Here is a 26,838-nt window from a genome sequence, read left to right on the forward strand (position 1 = left end):
GGATGAGTAATTCTGATGTCATGATAGCTCTTCAACGTGGGTATCGCATGCCACGCATGGAGGCCTGTCCAGCTGAGCTCTATGATATTATGAAAACATGCTGGAAAGATAAAGCAGAAGAGAGACCAACTTTTGAATATTTACAGAGTGTCCTTGATGACTTCTACACTGCTACAGAAGGACAATATCAGCAGCAGCCCTAACAGGAAAAAGGAGGAGCTCCTGCCTCCAAATTGGTGTAGACCTCTTAATGGGACATTGTGGTTGCGCCAGTTACTTTTATGCATTAGGATACCCTAACTGCTTGTGGATCCTGAAACTGAAGCTCAAGAAAACATTGCAGGTGACCACTATCCAGCTTAAGGCTTTACTGTCCTCTACTGCTGGCACTTTCTTTCTATTTTTCTTAAGTACCCAGATTCTTTTGACACAACAGAAGATCAAAATCAAACTGGAGACAGCTGCAAATGTAATGAAGAGAAACAGCAACAACAACAGTTCATGACAGCAACCAGAACTTAGCCCCACATGTTCCAGTCATAACATGCATCTCAAAAAAAAAAAGGTCTGTTTTAGGGCCCATCTATATGCTATAGTGATGCATATGAGCTCTCGTCACCCGTTTATTTTAACTGAAAAGCTTTTGAGGCTGTGGGAGGGGAGGCGGGAGGACTGCAGAGCCATCATTTATTTCCTCAGAATTGCATCTTTTGGAATGGCTTGCCCACCTGCAGCGTAAAAAACACAGGAATGGCATCTTTCTTAGCTTGGAGAGACAACTTTGACTGAATAAACAGTGGCAGAGAAAATGTTTAATCAGTCTGCCCACTCATCTCTTCCCTGGTCACCACTGAGGAGCTCATGCTAGCAGCCTGCTGCAATTGCTTTTTATGTTAAAAAAACAGCTCTTTTGTGTTTTGCCTTGTAAAAGTGGATTGGATGAAGGGGCTTAAACAGTAAAAGCTGCTGTAGTGTCTATACTTAAGTAAAGAGTAAGGTGGAATTGGCACAGTTGCAATGAAGTGAATGAGACATCATAATAGAGTGGTTCCCCCCAACCCCCAGGAGCTAACCATGATTTTGAGCAAGAAACAGTGTTTCTGGCTCACATTACCTCCCTTCAAAGGACCTACCTGTAGAATCTGAAATGCAGTACATTTATACCTGATGATCTAAAGGTATATTGTATATGGCTTTATAGTTTGTTTTCAAGTAGGGATAGGGATTAAATGAAGTGTAACCTAGAGTCATGGCAGAAACCTTTCTACCAGTGTGGCTCATAAAGCTGCCCTACTTTAGTTCTAACATTAGGCAATTTAATGTTTAAATTTAAAAAGCACAACTAACACAACATTCCCATTAGAAAGTACAGCCAGCTACTATTATAACCAAAGTCTATACAATTTGTTGCACATATTACGTAAGTAGGATGCGGAAGTGCGGGGTGGGGGATACACTTGAAAATCAGATTTAAGGGCACTAGTTGTATAAAGTCAGGATTGGACTGAAGTTATGAACAGGATGCGATCTCACTGTGCCTCAGCTTTCTCCAAAAGGGTTGTTTTTTCTCTCTATCATGCTGATACTTTTCCAAAATACTTATTCACAACTTGGTTACTATAGGAACACTGTGATTCTAACTATGTTCAGTTGCACAAACCAATATTTTTGTAGTACACGTGATATTTACTCTTTTTAAATGAAGGAATCCAGTTGACAAACTGTCAACCAGGCTGTCAACCTGTAAATACTGTTTTCATTTTATTGTGATTTTAATAAATAAGCATTCTTGAAATTTCAAACCTGGCAGATTTTGAGTATGTTCTAAGTTGTTATCCCCTGATAAGGAGACAATCACAGTATATGGCAGCAACTATATTAAGTCTATGCTTCCGTAGACAATTGTGTTTAGTTCATTTGCTGCTGCTTGTCAAGTATTGGTAAACATTTTTATTAGCAAATGTATAAAATGGCTGCTTTACACATTTCCATCCAATTTCTTTATACAAGGAAAGCAATTCAATCACAGAATTCATGTAGCTTCATTCTACACATTATTACAATGGTCCTGAAGCTGAGATAATGGATATTGTGATCTGAACATTAAGTATATTTCTTAAAACAAGGGAACTTCCAAAATGTATCCTAGTACAAGAAAAACATAAGTAATGGTGTGTTTAATGTGTTCTGGCATTATTGATGCAGATAGTAGCACTATACAGCAACACGATCATCTGAGGCCACATTTAAGCCATGCTTAACTTAACTTTATGTTCAGCAAAGCATTTTATTTTCAAAGTAGAAATTGCCTCCAGTGCTTTTGCCTTCTCTGATTAACCACAAATTCAGTACCTGTACTAATTCAGTAGCTGCATTAAACCCTCCCCAAGAAGGATCCTAATTACTCTTACTTTGCATGTTGCTGAGGTCACTTGTGAGAGCTTGTAGAAGATTCCTCAGGTTTTTCTGAGTCTTTGTCACCGAGTGTTTTAGGAACATCTGCTAGGGTATGTTTCAGATTTGCAAAGAAGCCCTTCTTGGATTTCTGATGCTTCGAATCTGTGCTTAGGAGTTTTCTGCTTTCACGTAGCTCCTCTTGTAGAAGAGACACTGTGGCTTCAAGCTCATTGCCACGCTTAGCCCAGTTTTGAAGACCCTTGACTTCTTCTTCCTGTTAAGCCATGGAAGGATGCATTAGAGGTAGAATGAGTCCTGTCATTTACTGATTTTAATATATCTCACTGGCATCCTCTGAAGGTGAGCAGCCAAAATGAATACGTAGTTAAACATTTTCTAATAGGTTAGAGGCCACTTGAAATCGCCAGTTCTCAGTCAAGACGATACCTCTGTTGCTTAGCTGGTATGTACAGCAATCTACTTCAAATATAATGAAATGCATTGTAAGACCTCATATTTTCTATATTTGCTCACCAAAAGCTTGAATAGGAAGAGAACACAAAACTGCATTTTCAAGTTTATCTTCTTATCCTGATAAATTTGAAATATAGACAGTTTCAAGTCATGCAGGAGGTTAAGACTAACAGGTATAGCAGTCATAAGCAGGAGAAATAGCTGAGAGAGAGAGAACAGCCAAATGCAGCTTTAATAGCCATGTGACCAACCTTATGCATCATCACTTGCTTAAGTCTATTATTTTCTTCCATTGCTTGTCTGTAGAGTTCACTGGCATCTTGCAACATTTCATTTAATTTCTCTATTTTTAAGTTCAAGGATCTTATTTGCTGCAAAACAATCTTAATGTTACAATTAGTGATTAAAGGGAGAGTCATGTTGGTGTAACTCTCTGCTGCAACCTTTGACTGACCATGATTTTGCTCTATTGTAGGGTCAGGGTTTAGGAATCTGGTAGCCCCCAACCCTGATACTGTTGGACTCCCAACTTCCATCAGTTCCATCCAGTGGTCAGGAATTGTGGGGGTTATGGTCCAGCAACAACCGAAGCACCACAGGTTCCCCATCCCCACCTTACTTATTTTACCAGCCCCTGGATCAAAGAGCTCTAAGAAATATTTTGATAATGAAGCAGAGAATTGGGAGGGACCATGGAAGGAATCTGGAAGTTACCTTGTCTCTCTCATCACATTGTCCCTGCGAAGCATCTGAAGTATTGCATTTAAGATCTGTGAAGCAAAACAAGGCTAAGCATATTTGGACCACTTTTCAGAAAAAAAACCTTAAGCTCAAGAATGCAGGTTGCTTACCTGGATCAATGTTCCCTTCTGCAGAGTCTAAATTAGGACTTTCTGAAGGCAAGGTGTTGAGTTTACCAAGTTTTGCTTTCAACTCTAGTATTTTCATTTCTCTGTCCTGAGCAACAAGATGAATTATAATAGTTTTGAATTATAATAATTTACTCAAATGGTACATTTTATTGTAGTAACAGCATGTGCTTTCAAAAAGAAAGAAAGCTTGGCTGTTCTTCCCCCCTGCCCCCCCCCCATCACTTTAAGCAACAATTGAGATAACTTTTAGCACCCATTTCCTTATCCAATATGATGCGCTTTGGAAAACAAACATTTGTGTCACATCCCACTTTGGTCTAATATTTTCTGCATTCAATATATTTACTGAAATATATTGAAAGATATTTCATGTCTAAAACTTTATTGGTATATCACTAGACAATGTACTTTTGGCTGACACCTGTCAAAATATTTTGGGGGCACACAACATTTCAAAATACATAGGCACATCCAAAGTCACAAGGATTAACTAACACCACTCTCTCCCACAAAAAAACACAGCCCCTACCTTTTCAGAGCTTTCATTTAACAACTTAACCTTTTAATAGAATTCCTGCAGATGCCTTGGAAAGAATGCCAACATGTACAATGGACAAAGATAACAAGCTTTAGAGAATAAGTACCTCGACCTTTGCTTGCTGGGCAATGAACTCCTCTATTGGCACATAGTGGTTTTCAATTTGATCCATTGCACACATGTATGCATGCTTCTTTATGGCCTCCTTGTACATTTCAAATTTACTCTCCATTTTTTCTTCATACCTTTCTTTCAGATCTTCTAAGCGTTTACTGGATAGTATTAGCAATGAGAGACAGACAAAACACTTTTAATTACTAATTATCTATACTAATGATTCAATTAACAAGCCTACATAGGGGTGGGTACAAAATGCATCCGTCTCCAATCCCAGCACTCTTTCCCTAACCTACACCTGAGGTCAGAAGATCTTTCCTCTCAGCAGTTGTTGTTTAGTCGTTTAGTCGTGTCCGACTCTTCGTGACCCCATGGACCAGAGCACGCCAGGCACTCCTGTCTTCCACTGCCTCCCGCAGTTTGTTCAGACTCATGTTTGTAGCTTCGAAGACACTATCCAACCATCTCGTCCTCTGTCGTCCCCTTCTCCTTGTGCCCTCCATCTTTCCCAACATCAGGATCTTTTCCAGGGAGTCTTCTCTTCTCATGAGGTGGCCAAAGTATTGGAGCCTCAGCTTCACGATCTGTCCTTCCAGTGAGCCCTCAGGGCTGATTTCCTTCAGAATGGAGAGGTTTGATCTTCTTGCAGTCCATGGGACTCTCAAGAGTCTCCTCCAGCACCATAATTCAAAAGCATCAATTCTTCGGCGATCAGCCTTCTTTATGGTCCAGCTCTCACTTCCATAAATCACTACTGGGAAAACCATAGCTTTAACTATACGGACCTTTGTTGGCAATGTCTCAACAGTAGCACAGAGGAATTGTCAAAATATGCCTTCTATCTCATTTCTGTTGTATAGAAGCCCTCATTTCATTTAATGGGAAGAACTCCAGTTCCAACCCATAGCTAGAAATCACAAAATATGTCCCATGCATGTTTCCTTCAGGTTTCCTGTACAAATAAGGACTAACCTCATAGTAACTGACATCTGGCCAACCCCTCCTCCCTTTACCCCTCCCCCTTTCCCTATGCCCTCACAGGCTGCCCAAGCCTTCCCTCACAGCTATGCCACCTCCCTTTCCTTATAGCTCAGCCCCTCCCACTTTAAAGGGTGGTAGGAACACTTCAGAGAGCAGTTTGCAAAATTACTCTCTGAAGTTCCTCCGGATCTCCGTTAAACAGCTTGCCTGGGCCGTCTACCTGCTGGTCTGCCATCATGCTGGAATTGCTGTGGCCACATGAACTGCAGCATGAAGACAGGCTTATAATTTTATTGCATAGTAAGAAGTAAAATCAATTTACTACAATATACCTTACTTCCTAGTAAACGTGCACTGGATCGAACAGGGAAACTCAGATTTCCATTCAGAAAGTAACTAGAAATGTGAATGCCAACCATTTTCAACAGAATTAAACCCACAAAATTATTATTATATCCTATTGCTCTAGTAGTACAGTCCCATTGCTGTTGGCTGGATATAAACACTGAATTAAACTGAAGGACGGCTAATAGAATTTCTTATATTGGCCATCCACTGTATTGTGCAAGACACATTTTCTTGGTTCCATACAAGTATAGTAATACAAAATCATTTTAGCTAAGAGAACTTGAGACAGTAGCAAATGTCTCTAAATGATTGCTAGAAAGCTATTACACAAATATTTGGAAAAGCAAGGCATTTTCAAACCAACTGCTTTGAAATAGTCCAGCATGCAACACAAAACAAAAGATCATGGTACATCAGTGGTCTGTCCTAGAATAAGACATCTGTAAATATGATGCCTTATTCTAGAACTGATGATGTGCTAAGCCATGCTTGGAGTGGTTGGTGCCTGGGGCCATTCAGTTCCTCACAGCTACAAAATCTTAAGGCTCACCTCCAGGCTTCTTCTGTTTCCATCAGTTGCTGAAACATTGCTTCGGCCATCTCCTTGCGTATTTGCACCTCAAGGAGCAGCTTGCCTTGCCTCTCTGCAATCAGCTTGCTCTTCAAGATCTCTGTCATTTTCAAGAGATCCTGCAGGAATGAAGTCAAATTAAGAACATGGAATCAAGGAGCAGAAGACAGCATGTGGTGCCTGAGCTAACATTTGCCATTCATTAAAGTAGGACTGGGAGACCACCACCACCACCCCGTCAAGGGCCTCCCTTCCCCAACCTTGTGCTCTCCAGATGTTTTGGACTATGCTTCCAATCAGCCCCAGCCAGCACAGACTTGTAGTCCAAGCATCTGAAGGGCACAAGGTTGAGGAACATTGCCCTAAGGGGTACTCAGCCAAGGGTCACATGCTGGTTGGTAGGGCTAAGAAACCCATTACACAACTGGGAAAATACTTAGTGTTTTCTATCTGTTACTAGGGATTGAAGGAATTGTCAGTTATGGTTCTCTCAGTTTCTCATTTTTCCAATCTTAAATTTAGTTCTCCATATTTTTGCATAAATTTGTAAAACCTTGTTTGTTTGGAGAACTGCATCAAAAAATTGAAATAAGTGGAAAAACTGAAGGACTGTGTTTTAGTTCTCATTTTGTTTCAGAAAGTGTGGATTTGATAAATTCAGCTTTAAATGCAAACTACAGTCTGTTAAGGATTTAGGCCAGGTAACACAACTCAAAACAGTCCAAACAAAGTATTATATTGATTTAAGAATCACTCCATTAATTTTTAACACTATTAAGATGATTTAAATCCTACTGCGTAAGCATGCACCAGATCGTCTGAAAACAGTTTTAAACATTACCTCATGGTTCATAATAGTTATATCTATTTCCTCTTCTTCAGAGGAGATACAAGAATCCTCTGGAAGCTGCTCTGCAGATATGTCATCGAAGTGCACTGTAGGCCTATCGTCCCTTCCAATATATTTTTTGGGGAAATAATCAAATATTTTGTGTTGGAATGTTTGAATAACCTGAAAAAGAATACTGTGTCAGTGGTTTAAATTACAAATAAGAGCACAATTTCACAATAAATTGTAGTTTTGCGTTATTTGCCCTGGAAGGCCACAAAGGGAATTTTGAGAACTTTGGGAAGTACACTGCAGTGATTATAATTGAGAAGCAAGGTTGAAAAGTTCAGTTGTCTAAGGAACCAAGCTTTAAATGCATTTGTCATGGCATATCTGTTCACAGTTTACACTGAAGCTCATATACACACATAGAACTCAATCATATGCGTGCTTTTGCTGAAGCCTTTTAAAATGCATGTATTCTCCATTTACACAAAGAGGTGGTAAGGTTTAGATTTAAAGGTCAGAGAGCAGTCAGGCATGCCCTTTTGGTTCTTAAATTTGGATTCTCCACCCCTCTATCCTCCTTTCTGAGTCTGAAAACTCCAACAAGTGCAAAATGCAGCAGGTAGGTGGCTGATGTGTGCAGTCAGCCAACAACATAAAGCATGCTAAAATGTCTGCACTGGCTGCGCATAGGTTACTGGGCCAGGTTCTGTGTCCCTGTATTAATATGCCAAGCCCTGTACAACTCAGGTTCAGGATACCTTGAGCCATTTCATCCCAACTCAGTCTCTGGGATCATCCAGTGGAGTCCTGTAGTTGCTGCCTGTGTATTAAAAGCCTGGCCAGCTCCAACTATAAGCTTCCTGTCTCCATAGAGGAGGTGGGGAAACTAATTGCCCAACTGAAAAACAACAAAGCCCCGGACACAGACCACATTCCAGCAGAGCTCATGAAGAACAAAATCAGTTGGTGGGCTCCTATAATGGTGTCAATATTTACATACATCGATTCAACAGGCATAATACCTGGTTGCTGGACAGAGGCAGTAATTATTCCAATCTATAAAAAGGGCCCTATGGCAGATCCAGCGAGCTATAGACCCATTAGCCTCCTTACTATCCCCAGCAAACTGTATGCCAAACACCTCCACATCAAACTAATTGACTGGATGGAAACTGAGGCAGTTCTGGCAGAGGAGCAAGCCGACAGGGCAGAACAACAATAGACCATTGCTTCGTATTAGCACACCTCATTGACAAATACGTCAATAAAACACGTGGGATTCTATACGCAGCATTTATTGACCTGAAGGCGGCCTTTGACTCGATTTCACGAGTCAAACTTTGGGCTAAACTCAATGCTACCAACATTGACAAAAGATTACTATTCTTGATAAAAAGCCTATATAAAGACTCCAAGTTATATGTAAGAACCTCAGTAAATGGGCAACTAATTGGCCCTGTACCAGCCCTGTACCAGTCAAGCAGGGCTGTATTTTAGCCCCTTCCCTATTCAACTTATATATAAATGACATGGTCAAATACCTAACATCCCCGGAGTTTCATGCCCCCAAATTGGCAGAAAAATCAATTTCAGCGCTCCTCTATGCGGACGACGCGGTTCTCTTATCACGAACTAAAGTAGGCCTCAAAAGGCTACTAAGAGAATTCTCAGCCTACTGCAGGAGAGATCAACTGGTGGTTAATCACCAAAAAACCAAAGTCATGGTCTTCGCTAGGAGACACAGATATCACAGATGGGAGATGGACAATCAGCCAATAGAACAGGTCAAAAATTTCAAATACCTCGGAGTAGTCTTCCAGTCAACAGGGGCCTGGGAGGCCCATCATAAATATGCTAGGGAAAAAGCATCTCAAAGCGCCAAAATACTGTCTCGCTTTTACTTTACAAAGGGGGGCAGACATATCCCAGCAGCTCTGGAGGTCTTTCAAGCAAAACCCTTGGCGCAATTACTCTACGGGGCCCAAATCTGGACGGGAAATCATTGCCGCACACTTGAAACGGTCCAGTCTAAATTTTTAAGACAGATTCTAGCCGTTCCGCCATGCGTACCAAATGCGGCCCTATGGCTGGAGACTGGCCTCCTCTCCATCGAAACCCGGACCTGGCTAAGAACACTCAACTATTGGCTTCGCTTAAACTTAAACCCATCTGGACTACTACCTCTAGAAGCACGAGATGCTCATAGAAGTCGGTGGTCCAAAGTAGTGCATCAAAAACTACTTACCGTATTTTTCGCTCTATAGGACGCACTTTTTCCCCTTCAAAAATGAAGGGGAAATGTGTGTGCGTCCTATGGAGCGAAGACGCCATAGCCCTGCGACCCTCTCCCAGCTGGAGAGGTGACGCGCGCCTATGGCAGGAGCCTCCATAGGCGCGCGTCACCTCTCCACCCCGGAGAGCGCGCGGGGGGCTAAAGCAGCCCCCCGCGACCCTCTCCCGGCTGGAGAGGTGACGCGCGCCTATGGCAGGAGCCTCCATAGGCGCGCGTCACCTCTCCACCCGGGAGAGCGCGCGCGGAGCTAAAGCAGCCCCCCGCAATCCTCTCCCGGCTGGAGAGGTGACGCGCGCCTATGGCAGGAGCCTCCATAGGCGCGCGTCACCTCTCCACCCGGGAGAGCGCGCGCGGGGCTAAAGCAGCCCCCCGCGACCCTCTCCCGGCTGGAGAGGTGACGCGCGCCTATGGCAGGAGCCTCCATAGGCGCGCGTCACCTCTCCACCCGGGAGAGCGCGCGCGGGGCTAAAGCAGCCCCCCGCGACCCTCTCCTGGCTGGAGAGGTGACGCGCGCCTATGGCAGGAGCCTCCATAGGCGCGCATCACCTCTCCACCCGGGAGAGCGCGTGCGGGGCTAAAGAAGCCATAGCCCCGCGACCCTCTCCCAGCTGGAGAAGTGACGCGTGACTATGGCAGCAGCCTCTCCGCTGCGCCTTTCCGCTGCTCCCTGACCTGCTCTTTGGGGCTGGTGGTGGGCTTCCCCCCGCCAGCCCCAAAGAGCAGGTCGAAAGGAACCTGAAGCCTGGAGAGCGAGAGGGGTCGGTGCGCACCGACCCCTCTCGCTCTCCAGGCTTCCAAGGTAGCCGCCTGAACGCACCTTAAACGGCACCTTGTTTTAGAGGGGGAAAACAAGAGGGGGAAAATTCTCCCACTCTCTGCGCAGCGCCTCCTGCCACTTCGCTGAAGGGGCGCTGGGCAGAGAGCGGAATAATTTTTTTCCCTTGTTCTCCCCCCTCTAAAACAAGGTGCGTCCTATTGTCCGGTGCGTCCTATGGTGCGAAAAATACGGTACATGTGGCCTCCAAGCACAGCATCTCCTGAAAATGGGTCTACCCAAGGCAAAAACCGTTATTGACCAGCGCATGAAGGATATTGAGCAACAGAATAATTTGGTCTATATTAAGAAATTTAGTGCTTGGTACACTTATCTGCCCCCCTCCCACTTTGATTTTCAGGCACCTTATTTGTCTACCTTAACCATTCCAAAACTTAGACGGGCCTTTACACTGGCCAGACTAAATATGTTACCACCAGCTGTTCTTGAAGGTAGATATCAAAAAATTTCATTCGAGAACCGGCTCTGCCCCTGTGGAGCTGGCTACGTGGAAACTGTGTCACACGTTCTCTTGTCCTGCTCCCTGTATAAAGATTTCAGGGATGAGACCATCACGCCGCTCCTATCTGCCTTCCTGGGCCGCTCTTGTGAAGCCAAGTTGTTCTCACTCCTAGCCGACCAGAACAGCTCGACAACAGAGAAGGTTGCCAGGTTTGTCGAGAGAGCAATGAGACTGAGAACTGCTGTCTGAATGACATCAGTGTCGTCACCTGGATTCCTCACCTAGGACCTTATTATTATTATCATTACCTCTGCCAAGTTTTAAGTACTGAGATTATTTTATGATAACTATTTCCGTAATGTATTTTTGTTTTTGTCTGTCCTTCGATGCAATGGCCTGTTGGCTATGCAAATAAAGTCTATTTCTTTCTATAAGCCAGGCATTTAGTGTCGTTGGCCCAATGCTGTGGAACACACCAGCAGCAGCCATTTGGCAAGCAGCCTCCCTGCTAACTTTCAGACTCCTCTTGAAGCCAAACAGGCCCATTCAATTGTTTCAACATTTTTTCCAAGATGAGCCAATTACACTTACAATTATATTGTGCTGTTTTATGGTATATTGTATTTTATTGCATTTGTATACGCTGTTGTATACAACCCTGGTATTTTATATGAGTGGGTGGTATGCCAATAATAATAATAATAATAATTATTTGTACCCCGCCCATCTGGCTGGGTTTCCCCAGCCACTCTGGGTGGCTTCCAACAAAGAATAAAAAGATATTAAAATGTCACACATTAAAAACTTCCCTAAACAGGGCTGCCTTAAAACTACAAAAACACCACGCACACATATTTGCTGCTGTGAGCTGAGGACTCAGAACATCGACAGAAGACATGAGAGTCTTGATATATCAGGCATGTTATATTTGAGGTTGTAAGACTAGCTGCTACATTTTTTTATGTTGTCGTGCATTACAGTTAGATGGCCCAAGCAAGTAAGTGTTCCTAGTAAAGAGGTCAGGATCCTACAGGCTACTTGGCATGGAGACAGCTCAGCCAAGAAGCATTGGCTCATAAAGAAAATAATTTCGAAACGGTTGTCTCCACCCCCATCATTCAGCCTGGACACTGAGGTCCAGCTCCAAGGGCCTTCTAGTGGTTCCCTCACTGTGAGAAGTGAGGTTACAGGAAACCAGGCAGAGGGCCTTCTCAGTAGTGGTGCACACCCTGTGGAATGCCCTCCCTTCAGATGTGAAGGAAATAAGCAGTTATCCTATCTTTAAAAGACATCTGAAGGCTCAGGGAAGTTTTAATGTTTGATGTTTTATTGTATTTTTAATATTCTGTTGGGAGTCACCCAGAGTTGCTGGGGAAACCCAGCCAGATAGGTAAATAATAAATAATAAACAATAAATTGTTGTTGTTGTTGTTGTTGTTATTCACCCAGGAAAAAACAAGGTAATGGTATAAAACAGGCTGTGCTTGGGGTATGTTGTGGAGGACACAGCCTTTTACTTACTTGCTTTGCTACAGCAGAAAACTTCATGACATGCAATGTCTCATCATAGGTAGAAGCACACTGGTTAATATTGACAATCATGCAAGCTTTGCCTTTACCACAGAAGAATGGCTGGAACAGGCGGGTCAGCTTACTCTCTCTGAAGGGAATGTATGCTGGCCTTAATCTTAAGGGAAAGTTGTATTAACATTAATTTCAACATGTGCATGATTTGTAAAAGCAAACATGAATTCAGACATGTGTGATTGCTATCTGCCCTTTATCTGTAGATCAAGTACTTATTAGGACATAGCTGTTTTCAGATTCAACAGATTGGTCCTATATTCATTCATTTATTCATTTTAATTATTGCCAACAGACTGTTCCATCTACTTATCTTTTTAAAACTAAAGAGAAAAAAATAGTACTATAACACTATATTGTGAAAATGCTATACAGTTGTACCTTGGTTTTCAAACAGCTTAGTTCCCAAATGTTTTGGCTCCCGAACATTGCAAACCTGGAAGCGACTGTTCCAGTTTGCGATCTATTTTTGGAAGTCGAACATCTGATGGGGGTTCTGCGACTTCTGATTGGCTGCAGGAGCTTCCACGATTTGGTTTTCAAACATTTTGAAAGTCGAACGGACTTTCGGAATGGAATTCCGTTCAACTTCCAAGGTACGACTGTAGTACTATAATGCTATAGCATTATGGTGTTACAGCACTATACCTCTTTCATTTAAAATATAATTATAGCCATGAAAATAATTTAGCAATAACTAAAATAAAGATTAAAACAAAACAAAATTGAGTCATAAAATAGCAAGGGTCATAGTGAATGCCTGCTGAGAAGTGATAGGCTGATTTTCTTAATATGTTTTGCCCATGTCAAAACCCCCAAAGGACAGAAAAGGTGTGCTAATGGCATCCATACCCAGTGCTTTTTTGCTGGGGGTACGCAGGGGTATGCATACCACTAAACATTTTGGGAATCTAAGTTTGGCCTCATTGAGGGGCAGTATTTCAATACGAGTAGGAAAATGAGAGTACCCCTAAACATTTTTTTAGAAAAAAAACCCCACTGTTTGTATCTATGAAGGCTGTGTTACTTTTCCTTTCTTCTGAAAAAAACACACAGAGGTTTTTTGAAAACAGAGAAATGGCATAAGCAGCACAGAGAAAATGCAGGCTGTCAATGACTGGAGGACAGCATAATGTGGCTGCCTCATAAAAAGTGTGCATACAAAAGAACAAAAATAATAATGTTAGAATATGTTTTCAGCACTCTTACCCAATGAAACAGACACCATGCTTCTTGGGGAACATAAACGTTGTGTAACAATAGGTTAGACTAAACAGTTTTATGTGAAACTGGTGTGAAGATTTACTTTTGTCACTTACTTAGGGTTTTGATTTTGCTTTAGAGCTGCAATGCATTTTCCAAGAATAAGAAGAGAATTATTAATATTGCCTGCTTCTTTCAGTCTGTCTCCAAAAGTTTGTGCTTTATGGCATCGTTCTGATCCAGCCAAGTCACAGAGAGAGAGTCTGTACAAAAAATGCAGCTGATTTTAGTATCAATCTTTCTTTCTTTTGAAATTAAATTTTATTTGCGTTTTTACATACAGTTCAAAAAGATTAAGTAAAGAATAAATGGAGAAAATGAAAACAAAATCACAACAAACCAAAGACACAACACAAAACATCTAAGGACTTCCTATCAATCTTTCAATCCATCAATCAATATTTGATTTTTAGGTAGGCTGGTACAACACAGACTCATAGTATTTTTAACAGGTAAAATACACACTGTCAAGTAATAACTTTTATTATTGACCCTGTATTTTTACTGTGTTTTGGGGTAAGTTATCAACAGTCAGCTGTTGATAAGCATGTCACAAAGTTATGGATTACTGTGACAGTAAGAAGCTGCACTGAACTGCCCCATCCTGTCGGGAGGAGGAGTTTCTAAGCTTTTACTGTCATTTTGTTCTGGAACGACAGACTGTGATCAATAGTTACAATTAATTTGAAGCAAATCAACTTCAAACCACAGGTGATCAAATTGGCTTGGGTTTTTAAAAAAAATGAAAATCTCAGTAAAAAACATACGTATATCATTTACGAAAACAGAACAAGTAAAGATGCAATACAGATTGATAAGATATTTATAGTAAGCCTGCAACTTACACAGGGGTTACATTCTGGCCTAAAGCCAAAATTGTGTATGGTCAAAATACATTGGGTTCAATGGCAGGTGGGATTGCCAAATTCATTTCCCTCCAAATCCTGTCTCGTTTCAAATAATAATAGTAATAACAACAATATTTGCCACACACATAAAGTTGAATACACACAAGTTAATTGCATGTAAGTTGTGGGTTTACTGTATATTAATATATCTTGACTCCTTAAAACAGTTTCCCTTTTGTAGCACTGTTAATCTGTTATTTTACTTCCAACCAAGTAGATAGGATGAAGCTACAGTTAATGTTGACTGCAATTCCAGAAACAGAGAAAACAGCAAATTGTAGCTAACTAGAATTTGAAGTGAATGCTTCTGATTTCCCAGCTGCATGGGAAAGAAGGTGTGCTCAGGGACTTAGCTCACTTCAGCTTGTTCCTGGTACTAGAAACCAAGGTAGCGAACCTTTTTGGCTCTGTGGGCTAGACCCTTATAAAATTCTACACTTGTAGACAAAACTTGATGCAGGAGACTGCACACCTGTCAATCAGCTTACATCATAATGATGTCAGGTGGTTGGGTTCCAAAATCAGGACTTCAAAGTACTACACAGCTCTTGTAAAAAAAAAACCCGTGTGCTGCTTTAAATGCCCAAGGCTTTGACTATTCACCCATCTGTTGATGAACGGTGATGCAAAAGTGTCAGAGACCAGACTGAGGATTACAGCTTTGAAGAGGAATGGTGGGAACCTCCCCCTCTTTCTGCTTCTAACCAGGATCCTGAAGCTGCCCAGGAACAGTGGAGCAGTATAGATTTAGAGAATTGGTTTGCAGAGGGACATAGTTCAGAAAACAACAGCTGGGCAGAGCTGAATGGGGAACAGCTAGGAGAAGCAGAACAGGAAGAGAGAGAGAGATAACTGACTCCTCTTTGCTGGAAAGTGTCCAGTCTCTCTCTCCAAGAGCAAGGAGAGCTGATAACACAGAAGGCTCCAGTGGTTGCGAGATCAGGTTGCAAGAAGGGGGAAGTGACGGAGATGACTTGGGGGGTAGGAGGAAAACTTAATTGGGAGAACCTTCACTCCTAGAATGGCTGCGTTGTTCTTTTGCTGTGATCATTAAACACTCTTAAACTGGTAAGGTAATTGCTTTGTTCTGCTGTTGCACAGCTAAAGGGGGGGGGAGCCGTTTCTCCAACGCCTGACACAAAGCCTGCTTTCTGCAAACATTGGAACTCGCTAGTGCAGCCAGTTCAGCAGGCTTGAATTTTGCTTTCTCTTGCCAAGGCTTGTGCACTAGCAGGTGTGTTCTCTACCTGCCTCACACCTGACATCACATATGATGGTTTGGAGAAAACAGGTGGTTTGGCGAAAAACAGTCTTGTAGGCCAAATATGAACTCATGGCAGGCCAGGCCAGGCCAGGCCAGGCCTGGCCTGCAGGCTGAAGGTTCTCCACCTGCTATAAACCTTGGCTTATCATGACATTCACATACAATCAGTTCATGTACAGAGTTACCCTATTCACCTTGATAAATGAAGCTACACACACACAAGAACAAAAAGATCTACATACTGCAAAATCAAAACACACTGTGGGATTTGTACAAGCACATTTACAAAGAAGAAGATTTTGTCTTCACTCTACTTTCTCTGCACCAGGAAAGCAGTGAGACCTACAAAGCAAAGTCTCAACATTGTTCCAGTGCCAAAGACAGGAGCTCCAACCATAGGCCAGTAAAAAAATGCTTGCACTTTAGCATAGTTTAAAACTGAGAACACTAGTTTGTCCTCAACAACTTTGCTATAACTCCACACAAAGGAAGATTCACTGTAGTACATATTTAGCAGAAGCAAAAAAAACCACTTACTCAGAGACTCCAAGAACTCGTGGCACACTCTCATCACTCAAGCTGAGCAGTCGAATAGAAAATATACTGTGACTGGAGGAAAAGAGACACAAGTTCAATTTTTTAATCATGTCATTAATTACTTTGTATTATGCTCTATAGGGACGCGGGTGGCGCTGTGGGTAAAACCTCAGTGCCTAGGACTTGCTGATTGCAAGGTCGGCGGTTCGAATCCCCGCGGCGGGGTGAGCTCTGGTCGTTCGGTCCCAGCTCCTGCCCACCTAGCAGTTCGAAAGCACCCCTAAGTGCAAGTAGATAAATAGGTACTGCTTTATAGCGGGAAGGTAAACGGCGTTTCCATGCGCTGCGCTGGTGCTGGCTCGCCAGAGCAGCTTCGTCACGCTAGCCACGTGACCCGGAAGTGTCTCCGGACAGCGCTGGCTCCCGGCCTCTTAAGAGAGATGAGCGCACAACCCTAGAGTGGGACACGACTGGCCCGTACGGGCAGGGGTACCTTTACCTTTACTTTATGCTCTATATTCTGCTTCTTTACTTTCTCCTGTGGGGCTTAACTGATGTAGTGCTTGAATAATCAATTCACATATATATTTGTTTGACATCTGTCTGGAAGTATTAATATTATTTAGAGTTTTTTATTCCTTTTATATTGCAAAGTACATAGCTTTAAAAAAGTAGAAGATATAAAGAGACGGTATCTCAAAATGGGGTGTGGTGTGGTGTGTTTAAAAAAAGAGAGAAGAGAAGAGAAGGTATCTTACAATTAGTCATATTGAGATAATGCATATAAACTTTACTTAACTGAAATTTTGGAATACAGCACACAAGCAACTTACGAACATTTAACTTTACAGGCTTGGCCAAAATGTGTTATACAAAATTTGAAAAGGGTCAGAAAAGGGGTGGGCATCCAGAGGTGGAAACTTTGGCAATCCCACCCACCATTGAACCCAATGTGTTTTGACTATACATAATTTTGGCTTTAGGCGTGATCCCCAGAACATAAGCCCCATGAAAGTTGTGGGCTTACTGTTTAATAATACAGCAAGCCACCCATAGAAAAATAGATTTCTTTCTATCAAAACATCAAGACTCCATAATGTGCACTGGATAACATATCTCCTATAATGATCAATAAAACATTTTTGCCTGAAAATATCCCAACTTTAATTTTGTCCTTTGAGTCTGATAAAGGAGGTCAATTTAGCCATTAAACCAGAGTCCCAAATTTTACCATACCATTCTATAATTGATGATACACCTCTGCCTAGAATTATATTCAGATGCCAAAGCTTCATAATACTCTTAACGTGCTGTTCTTCAATGTACACAGTTTTTAACATGCAAAAGCATTCATCAGAAAAAAGTTAGCTATGTCTAAGGTCCATGCAGATCAATGGGACAAATTCAGAAGTCTCATCATTTCCCCTAAGATGGGAAAAGTCCCATATTTTCCAAACTTTCCCTGGGTTGGAGGAAGTATTTGGAAATTAACTTGGCATGTGGGTATATCCCATATGCTTATTTTTTAAGCTAATTATAGAGAGGTTAAGGGGCTACGGTTAAGGCAATATATTACTTTTTCTTTAAATTAGACGATGTAAAAATAAAAATAAAAACCAACACACCAAATACAAAGTAACCTTGAAAATTGGCAGCTAGATTCCAGAATAAATCTAGTGCCAGTAGAAAGGATAAAGGGCAATAGTCAAGAATACAGTGTTTAGGATATCCACACTCTCTCTCCAAAACCAAAAATGGCTGGACTCTGGGTGTGAATGGCCATGCTCTAGTCTTATTTATCTATCAGGGCTAGACAGGCCCCTTCTGCAATTAAGAAGGGCTAAGTCTCCTTCTCCAAGTCTCCTAGGAAACACCGCAACACAAACTAGTTGCAGCAGAGTGATCATTAACGAACAGATAGTTCTCAACATTAATCACTGATTTTTCCACAAGCAGGGATCCTTCTAGCCAGGAAGTCCAAGATAGCATATCCTTCTCGTAACAAGAAAGGGGCATTGCTGTCGCAGGATATGAACCAATTCATCCTCATTTGGCTTCTGCCAGTGACTTGCACACATCAAGCAGGTTTTAAGATTTTGATCTAAACAGCAGCCCCTAGTGCTGTATAAAAAACGGGAAAATCCAGGTGTGCAACTTGCCACGGGCACAGAGAGCTGCTATTTGAAGAATGCTGTCATCACCCAGTAGCATCAGCTGGTGGACAGGTGTGCATGCTGTCGGGGAAATGGCCTTATGGGCCCAAGCTGGCTTGTGAGCCCATAAATCATAGAATCAGAGTTGGAAGGGACCCTGAGGATCATCTAGCCCAACCCCCCACAGTGCAGGAATATGCAGCTGCCCCATACGGAGATCAAACCTGCAACCTTGGCGTTATCAGCACTATGCTCTCACCAACAGAGCTATCCACCCCTGGTTTAAAACCCTACATAGTTAATTGTGGTCTTAGTAATGCCATTAGCCTAAATTTTTTATTACTATTTATTGAATTTATAGAACGGCCTATACTAGGAGGTCTCACAGAATAAAATCAAAATATAAAACCAAAAAATACACAATCAAAACCAAAACAACAACAACCCAATAACCACACCACCTCCTTAAGGAACAAGAACATCTAAAATGAGACCGCAAACCTTCTGCTTGATTGTTGGTTCATCCTGGTGCATGCCAAACTTCTGTTCTTATTTCCTACTTTAAGAATTTTGCAGGCCTCATCTGTACTCTTTATACTGATCCACTTTAGGTCTGGGGAAATAAGGTATTTTATACAATTAAGTATGCATAACCATCAGAAAAACAGCAGTATGTAAACATTTTGGCACGTTTACAGCATACAGCACTTTTCTACTTGCTTACACAAGGAACCAGACCCACTGAGTTCAAAAAGTTTTACTTATATACATAAATGGGTGTAAGGTTACAACCTAAGTGTGAGAACATAATGGAGATCAAGATAGATTTGAAACAGCGGCAGCCTAAAGCAAGGGTGGCTAACCTGTGTGACCTTCCAGATGTTCTTTGACTCCAACTTCCATCAGCCCCAGCCAGGGATGATGGGAAATGTAGTCCAACAACATATGGAAGGTCACAGTATAGCCACACCTAATGTAAAAAAGCAATAAATATTATTGTTTTTAAAATTATACTAAACTGGAATCAAACCAGAATTTGAAGAACCACAGATATAAAGTATGGATTTTTTGATTTTTGAATAAAAACAGTAATACATAAACAAAATGGCATATTTTTAAATACATGTCTGTCTTCACAAGTTGGGGCAGCATAGAACTATTATTTTTAGATGCAAGATGAACAAGATTTTGGTGATCAATAACTGATCTCGCACCTCTTAATTTGCTTTAAAAGCAGCTGGCAGGGAACAGGGGAGGGAAGAAAATGGATGTGTGTTGGCTTTGAATTCAGAAACTCCTTCACCAGCACTACAGATGCCCCTAGGTTCTCCTTAACAGCACAAATAGCCATGATATAAAAATGGTGGGGGAAGGTTAACCATTCTCAAGCACATGGAGCCATAACTGGCCATCTGTATTCAGTGACTATAACCAAACAGCTCAAAGCAATCCATCCATGGAACCTTTTCAAGATAAAACATAACAAAAACATGGGCGAACTTCATTACACCTTAGATTATTTACAATGGAAATCAAGGCTTACAAATGCATCCTGTACATTTATTTGGTCTTGCAACTACTTGCTAAATTTGGCTGAGAGTGGGAAAGCTGCGCCCCCTGGTGTCAAGAGCTTCCTCATGCAGCTGAAGCTGTCCACTGTCCAAGAAATAGTACAGTAGTACCTCGGGTTACATACGCTTCAGGTTAAATACGCTTCAGGTTACAGACTCTGCTAACCCAGAAATAGTACCTCGGGTTAAGAACTTTGCTTCAGGATGTGAACAGAAATCGTGCTCCGGTGGAGCAGCAGCAGTAGGAGGCCCCATTAGCTAAAGTGGTGCTTCAGGTTAAGAACAGTTTCAGGTTAAGAACGGACCTCCGAAAAGAATTAAGTACTTAGCACGAGGTACCACTGTATTTGGCTAGATCAGTGGTTTTCAACCAGCGTGCCATGAATTATAGTCAGGGGTGCCACAGGCAACACTGGCCTCTGTCCCTCTTTCCTTCTCTCTGTCCTTTGATGCCCTCTTGCATCTCTGCCTCCCAAAGGCTTGCACAGCTGTTTATTGCATCAGCCCTGGCTGTAAGTTCTGCAGGCAAATGGTGCCTCTGAGAGCCACCTCTATTTGGAGCGACGGCGGGGGGGGGGGGGGGAGAGCAGCTCAGAGACCAGGGATGGCAGCAGCTGCTGCCCATAGGAGTCCCAAGGAGAGGGGAAAGGAGGCTGAGGGAACACTCCACAAGGGAGGGTGCTTGACAAGGGTGAGAGGCTGCCAGCTCTGGAGGCAAGGGGTGACATAACTGGGCTCCTGAACCCCACAGGGGTGGCGCAGAAAGAAATGTAGTTGGTCAAGGGAGCCGTGGACTCAAAAAGGTTGAAAACATCTGGGCTAGATAGATTCTTGAGACCCAAAAGAGTAATTATTCCTTTGAAGCAGTACCACCAAAGTTGCAGCATTACCTTTTACGTAAGAGTTTCCTCCCTGATCTTCGCATATCCTTAAAACTTTGCGCTTCTGATTTTTCGATGCAGGCACTACATCCAGTAGGTCATAGATGTACTCATTGTAGATTTCAAAGAAAGAAACCCAAACAGATGCTAGGGTCCTGGGGCACTTGCTATAAACCTCAGAATCTAAACATTCAAGGATGGTGAATAAAGGGAGTGTTGTTTATTGTAAGGTTAAATTTATTTAACTGCCCTTTGCCCTAAGGTCGCGTTCCAACATTAAAACACAGTATCAGAAACAGTTTAAAACAACTTACAGCAGCAGAAGGTATGTGCTATTTTTGTTCTCATTTATGGATACTTCCTCCCAGGACAGCTATTGCAGCATTCTTGTTTAAGCATTTGGTGCAAGGCACATACTTTTGCATTACTACACATTATTGCACTAAAATCATTGGATGAGGTCTCCTGGTTGCATTGTGATTCACTTAGTGGTAACCAGGAGGGGGGTCTTTTCAACAGCAATGCCCTTCCTGTGGAACCACCTCCTCCTCTGACAACTTTGGCACATGCTGGAAACACATTTATTCCTGGAGGCCTTTGCTAAACATCAGTACCAGCTGGATTCTTTTAAATGCCTGCTCTGAATTTAATCATTTTATTTTGTGATATTACATATGAAAGTCAATATACAAATATTTTAATAAATAAACATAGGGATATTCTTTCCCCAATATCCTACAAAAATTAATCCTGTTTTTATACGATTAGTAAGCAATGTTATAGCGACCACTTCACACAATTCTATATGCATTTTTAACCACAAATATTCACCCATTACCTGATTCATTCAAAACAAAACTTGGTGAGCTACAGCTACTAGAAGTTGAGCCTGATGCACTTGAAGATGTGATAGACTTTGAAGTATTTTCAGTATCCTTGATGAAATACAAAAATGTCAAGGTTATGTTGCTGACTCTGTATTCACATCTTTTAATTTCTACAGGAGGCAAGCTATCCACCAATTAAGTTTTTTAAAAACAAAGCAACTGGTATAGTTTCTAATTAAATCAATTTTGAATGGGATATTCCCAATAATTCAAGGTAAGTGCATTTTTGAGATTATTATTATTAATAATAATTAAATCTGTATACCACCCTTCACCCAAATATCCCAGAGAGGTTCACAACAGGAAAATACAAAATGAGAATACAAAATATATAATAAAACAAAAACAAACCAATAACCTCCCTCCCACAAACACATTTTTAAAACTATAGAATGTTAAACAGCCAAATGCCTGGTTGAAGAGAAACACTTTCATCCCCAAGAAGAATTCAAGATGAAAGTCAGACTTTGGTTGAGACTGAAAAAGATATGTAAGAAAGGGAAAGTATGTTGTGGCCCTCCAGATGTTGCATGAACTACAACTTCCATCATTCCTGACTATGCTGACTTGGCTGATGGGTACAGGAGTCCCATCTGGAGAACATCTGGAGGGCCACAGATTCCCCACCCCTGATCTAAGGGATTGAGAAAAAATCCATAGTGGTATTTATCTTATTTCTTCCTTCCTTCCATAGACCTGCATGCCAAACAGGAAAATGCTTTGAGAAGTCTCCTTGGATGCTCTGCTGCATTATCATAATAGCTAAAGATTCCTCCTGAAGTGAACAGCATGATTCAGCACTCAGAACTACCACACCTTAGAAATGCATAAGACTAGGAGAATAAATCCAACTTGTTGCACACAACATGCACAGCAGTGGCATGAGTGCATAAATGCACAAGAAGCTAAAAACACCAGTCATGCATGTTTCCTGCTTTCGGAAGTGGTCTCAAATGAAGAAAAGAAAAATCAGAGTATTTATTTATAAATTACTTTCATTCCAACCTTTCAGAAGCATCTTACAGAACAATCACTTTAAAACAAGCACGCAAGCCTTCTCTGTGGATGTTTTTTGTTGTGGAGGGAGGGGGTAATTAAAAAACACCAATCCTCCTATCAAACTGGGAATATCTCCTCACTCACACAGTACAGGATATTCCACCATTCTTCATCAGAGTTTCTTTTCTTTCAGTATAGTAAGCGGCTCACGTATACGTCAAACAAAGTTTTAATAATAAAGAAAATTGTAACACAATAACATACTGTCTGAGAGAAATTAAAACAACACCCTGAGGCAAGAATGACAGTTGGTTTCTCTACCTCAGTGATGGCCAAACTTGGCCCTCCATCTAACTGAACTGAACTGAACACCCAAAGGGAGGGGCCAATTCCAGAGCGCAACACTTAAGGCCCTCCCACCAGATGACAGACATTCTACTAATCAAATTACGCCCCAGCGCCTTTCTTACAGTTATGAGAAGCAAGGCCACCACCTCATTTGCATTTGGAAGCTTGAGAACCTGCTCTCCATCAGCATAAAGTGGCAATGGTGGAGCCAACAGCTCCCATAAAGCCCCATAACCAGTGGTGCCAACCTCCTTTCCAAAACATTTTAATCTCACCCACATTTTTCAAAAATGTCCCAGTGTTTCAAAGAGAAGTGCAAGGTTAGGTGGCTATCTCAGGATCCAGAGGAATTCTGGGGAAATTAAGATGGCTGTAAACCAGTGCCCATCCTTGCCACTGTTTTCTGCGGTGTTTCCACCCCACATAATCTAACCCAAAGAACTACAGCAGTGCTATAGTCCAGAACCCCCTTAAACCAGGCCCCTTGAGAAGCTGTATGAATTTGTTGTTGGGGTTTCCAAGGAATGTGTAGTTCTACATGGTGTGGATTTTAACGCAGGATCTGGAAGGGTGCTTGCCACTAACCTCTTTCAGAGAAGCAAGAAGGGCAGCTTTGATGGAGTCTTCTTGCTTAACCTGCATATCATTTAGCCTCTTGGTAAGATTGCTGAAGCATGGTTTTATGTTCATCTTTGGATACTGTCTTCCCCTTACATGGTTAAATATGAGATCAAGAGAGCGGGGAAGGATACCACCGTCTTTTGAGCAGCCTGCAGAAACAATGAGCCTCTTTTCAATACATGCCATTGTTAGATCGTTTGTATTTGACCCCATGAAGAATAATTGGATACCTTGAACTGTGAAACTTTTGCCTGCGTTAGTCACACCATAGGTAAACACAAGTCCATTCACTCCGTTGATACAAGTTTTTACTATGTCATTCATTGTGCCTTCAAAAAATTCACTTTGAGAAGTCTCTGGTCCAAACACCTAAGCAGAGAATAGGAAAACGTTTTACAGGGACAGTGAGGAGCAAACTGTACACATGAGGTGTGAGTGGGATCTCTGACTAACTGAAGTGTTAATAGCAGCATCCATAGGGGTCTACTTCAAGCTGGGACCATGGAGTTTAACGTTTTCTCACCACCAGTCCTTCCCTCTCCTACAGAGTTGCCATTTGCCTCATGAAGTCAAATGATACCTATATGGTTTTCCCCATGAGGCAAATAGCAACTTTGGGGAAAGGGTGTTTAGAATGGGGAACGACTTGGAGGGGAAGGGTTAGCCCCCAAACCCAAGTATAATTATTCTGATCCAAATTAGAACTTTCAGCAGCTACTGATAATGTTAAAAAACCCGCCATATAATATGTTATTTATAGATTCATGTTGCATCCAGTTTGGCACAGAAAAGCAGTTTAATTGCTTTGCTTATAACAAGTCATACCATGCCACAGCCAATTTGATCCTCAGAGCAATGCACCACTGAATCCTCTTAAAAGTATTATTGATATTTTATTAGAAGAATTTCATTTATTGAAAAGTGGTGAGAAGGGAAAAAAAGAAAAAAGTGAATGAAAATTCAAATTAAAGAAAAATACTTTATTACATTTCCACAAATATACAAATGTGTATAGTCTTATTATCCTAACACAAATTTCTTTAACAACAACCTAATATATTCTGTATAAAGTTGTTACAAATATCATTATATTTATCCAAAGAAAGTCTGTGTCCATAGACAGTCTGCTCATATGTTGCTAATATTGTCATGTTTGTCAAGCCACTGATTAAGGGGAATCATATTTCTATTCCTCCAGTTCAACAGTATTGGTCTCTTAGCCACCATTTGCGTACGTAGAATCCATTTTCACTGTTCCACTGTCACTTTCCATACAACTGGTATAAAGTTCAAAAGAATAAACACCTTTAAGAACTTTACTATACAGTACAGGAAAGCGGCATGCAATTAATGTAATGGTGCACTTTAAGGCTGAAGTCCTGTGCATCTGTTTGAGAGTTAGCTATATTTTGCTCTGAGTTCTCACTACTTACAGAAACAGGAGCAGCCTACACCAAGTGTTCTAATGCAGTCTGCTTTATGCACTTTTTTTATTTATTTTCACTGAAATTGGCCCTGGAGGAGAACTCACCTGTGTAAAGGTGAACTGATGTGCCGATTGTCCAATTCCCTTTTCACTGTTCTTCATAGCAGTAGAGTATTTAGGTGCGTGAAGAGTCACTGTTTCTTGATTTTCAATAATCAAACAGTCCTTAAGAGCACACAAGTTATTTAAACCAGTTTCCTAAAACATTCTTTGCTTACTAAATTGCATGCTACAAACCTGTTTTACACTTACTGACGTGGTTTCATTTGTGAGCTTTCGGTGCATGCGATTCTGCCGCTGTGTAAACACTGTACTTTCAAGTGCATTTAAAGCAGGTGACTTCTCCCAAAGAATCCTGGGACCTGTAGTTCACCACTCACAGAGCTACAATTCTCAGCACCAGGACCAGCAAAAAAACTTGGCACTAAAATGGCGTCCCCCTCCTCACCAGATTAGAAGGGGCGAGGGAAAATCTACATCAAGAACAAGGTGATCTGTTACCCCATGCAGCCTGAAGCTGCCACTACACCTTGCCTCCTGAGTGGGCCGGCCCTGCTCAGCACCCTTAAACTATAGTTCCCAGGATTATTTAGGGGCAGTCATGTGCTTTAAATGTGTGGTATGCATGCAGCGTCAGTGTGCAAGCTGCACTTTGACGTAGTGTAGTTAAATGCAAAGTTTCAAACATTACTGTAGATCAGGGGTATGGTGTTCCCTAGATGGTACTGGACTATAGCTCCTATCATCACTGACTATGCTGGCTGGGGCTGATGGGAGTGGGACTCCCAACAAAATCTGAAGGTTACCACCCATGCTCTGGTGCAAGAGAGCCAGTTTTCTAACAGTCTCATTAGAGCATTTCAGTGGTACAGTTATCTAAGCTTCATCATCTAAAAACCTAGACTGCTATATATGTCATGCTTATCCAGCTGTTTTAGTGTCCAATCTTGTGAAGGGTGACTCACAGCAAGTATAAGCAAACTAACTATATGCATACTAAGGCAATGTAACTTCACTGTAATGATGGTGCTTGGAGAAGGGTAAGTAAGGACCACTAAACAGCATATTACAGACAAAAAATAGGTAAAAGATTTCTATTTCCCAAACTTTTTGAATCCAATTCCCCACAAAAGATTTTTAAAAATGATGCCATATTTCACAACTAACCTGGTTTTCATTGTTTTCAAGCTCTGCCTTAGAAAAGGGCCGCACTCTCAAGTATACTTTCAGTGGCTGATACATCACCTTAAAAAAAAAAGAATAATAAATTAAGGCTGAAATTGTGAAAATATTAAAGATGGTTCTTAAAGTTCTACATCACTACTTTATACTTCAGTATTATCCGTCGTCAACATCCTGTCGTTTGTCGTCATGCTTTGCCTAAGCTTTGACTTCTGCTCAAAAAGATTACTTCTCCACCTTAAAACTTTCCTTCTCTTTAACACTCAGATAGTCTCCACCCCTCCCGCCCCTGAGAATACAATTATAGAACTGCATTTTTAACCAAGAGCGGCACAGTGAGGGTATTATATGTCTTGCAAATCCTATTTGAACTCCGTGAAAACGCCAATAAAATGCACATATCCAACACCCGACTGCTTCCCCTACTTAGTTCACTGCAAAGTTAAAA

At 41.6% G+C, this 26,838-nt stretch overlaps 2 protein-coding genes across 7 annotated transcripts in view; one reads left to right on the plus strand and one right to left on the minus strand.

Moving 5' to 3' along the window:
• Positions 1 to 1,802, plus strand: part of LYN (LYN proto-oncogene, Src family tyrosine kinase) — a 43,999-nt gene extending 42,197 nt beyond the window's left edge. For all 4 annotated transcript variants that reach the window (XM_083623002.1, XM_083623004.1, XM_083623003.1 and 1 more), the window contains exon 13: positions 1 to 1,802. In XM_083623002.1, coding sequence (XP_083479128.1) covers positions 1 to 203 — 203 coding nt within the window. In that variant the 3' untranslated portion in view covers positions 204 to 1,802.
• The window catches only part of LOC310766584 (kinesin-like protein KIF20A), a 26,287-nt gene continuing 1,187 nt past the window's right edge, over positions 1,739 to 26,838 (minus strand). Inside the window, exons 2-18 of one of the 3 annotated variants that reach the window (XM_083622980.1) lie at positions 26,376 to 26,453; positions 25,254 to 25,373; positions 23,953 to 24,091; positions 23,687 to 23,871; positions 21,706 to 21,802; positions 20,877 to 21,050; positions 18,917 to 19,028; positions 16,263 to 16,334; positions 13,610 to 13,756; positions 12,228 to 12,393; positions 7,140 to 7,310; positions 6,278 to 6,417; positions 4,388 to 4,553; positions 3,723 to 3,828; positions 3,586 to 3,641; positions 3,123 to 3,242; positions 1,739 to 2,671 (exon numbers count right to left, since the gene is read on the minus strand). In XM_083622980.1, coding sequence (XP_083479106.1) covers positions 2,429 to 2,671; positions 3,123 to 3,242; positions 3,586 to 3,641; positions 3,723 to 3,828; positions 4,388 to 4,553; positions 6,278 to 6,417; positions 7,140 to 7,310; positions 12,228 to 12,393; positions 13,610 to 13,756; positions 16,263 to 16,334; positions 18,917 to 19,028; positions 20,877 to 21,050; positions 21,706 to 21,802; positions 23,687 to 23,871; positions 23,953 to 24,091; positions 25,254 to 25,373; positions 26,376 to 26,453 — 2,292 coding nt within the window. In that variant the 3' untranslated portion in view covers positions 1,739 to 2,428. Of the gene's footprint in view, positions 2,672 to 3,118; positions 3,255 to 3,585; positions 3,642 to 3,722; positions 3,829 to 4,387; positions 4,554 to 6,277; positions 6,418 to 7,139; positions 7,311 to 12,227; positions 12,394 to 13,609; positions 13,757 to 16,262; positions 16,335 to 18,916; positions 19,029 to 20,876; positions 21,051 to 21,705; positions 21,803 to 23,686; positions 23,872 to 23,952; positions 24,092 to 25,253; positions 25,374 to 26,375; positions 26,454 to 26,838 lie in introns of all 3 variants that reach the window. The other 2 variants (XM_083622979.1, XR_014550271.1) reach the window with 2 other exon arrangements.

This window comes from Podarcis filfolensis, assembly GCF_964270895.1.
Source record: "Podarcis filfolensis genome assembly, chromosome: 7".
Taxonomy (NCBI): Eukaryota; Metazoa; Chordata; class Lepidosauria; order Squamata; family Lacertidae; genus Podarcis; species Podarcis filfolensis.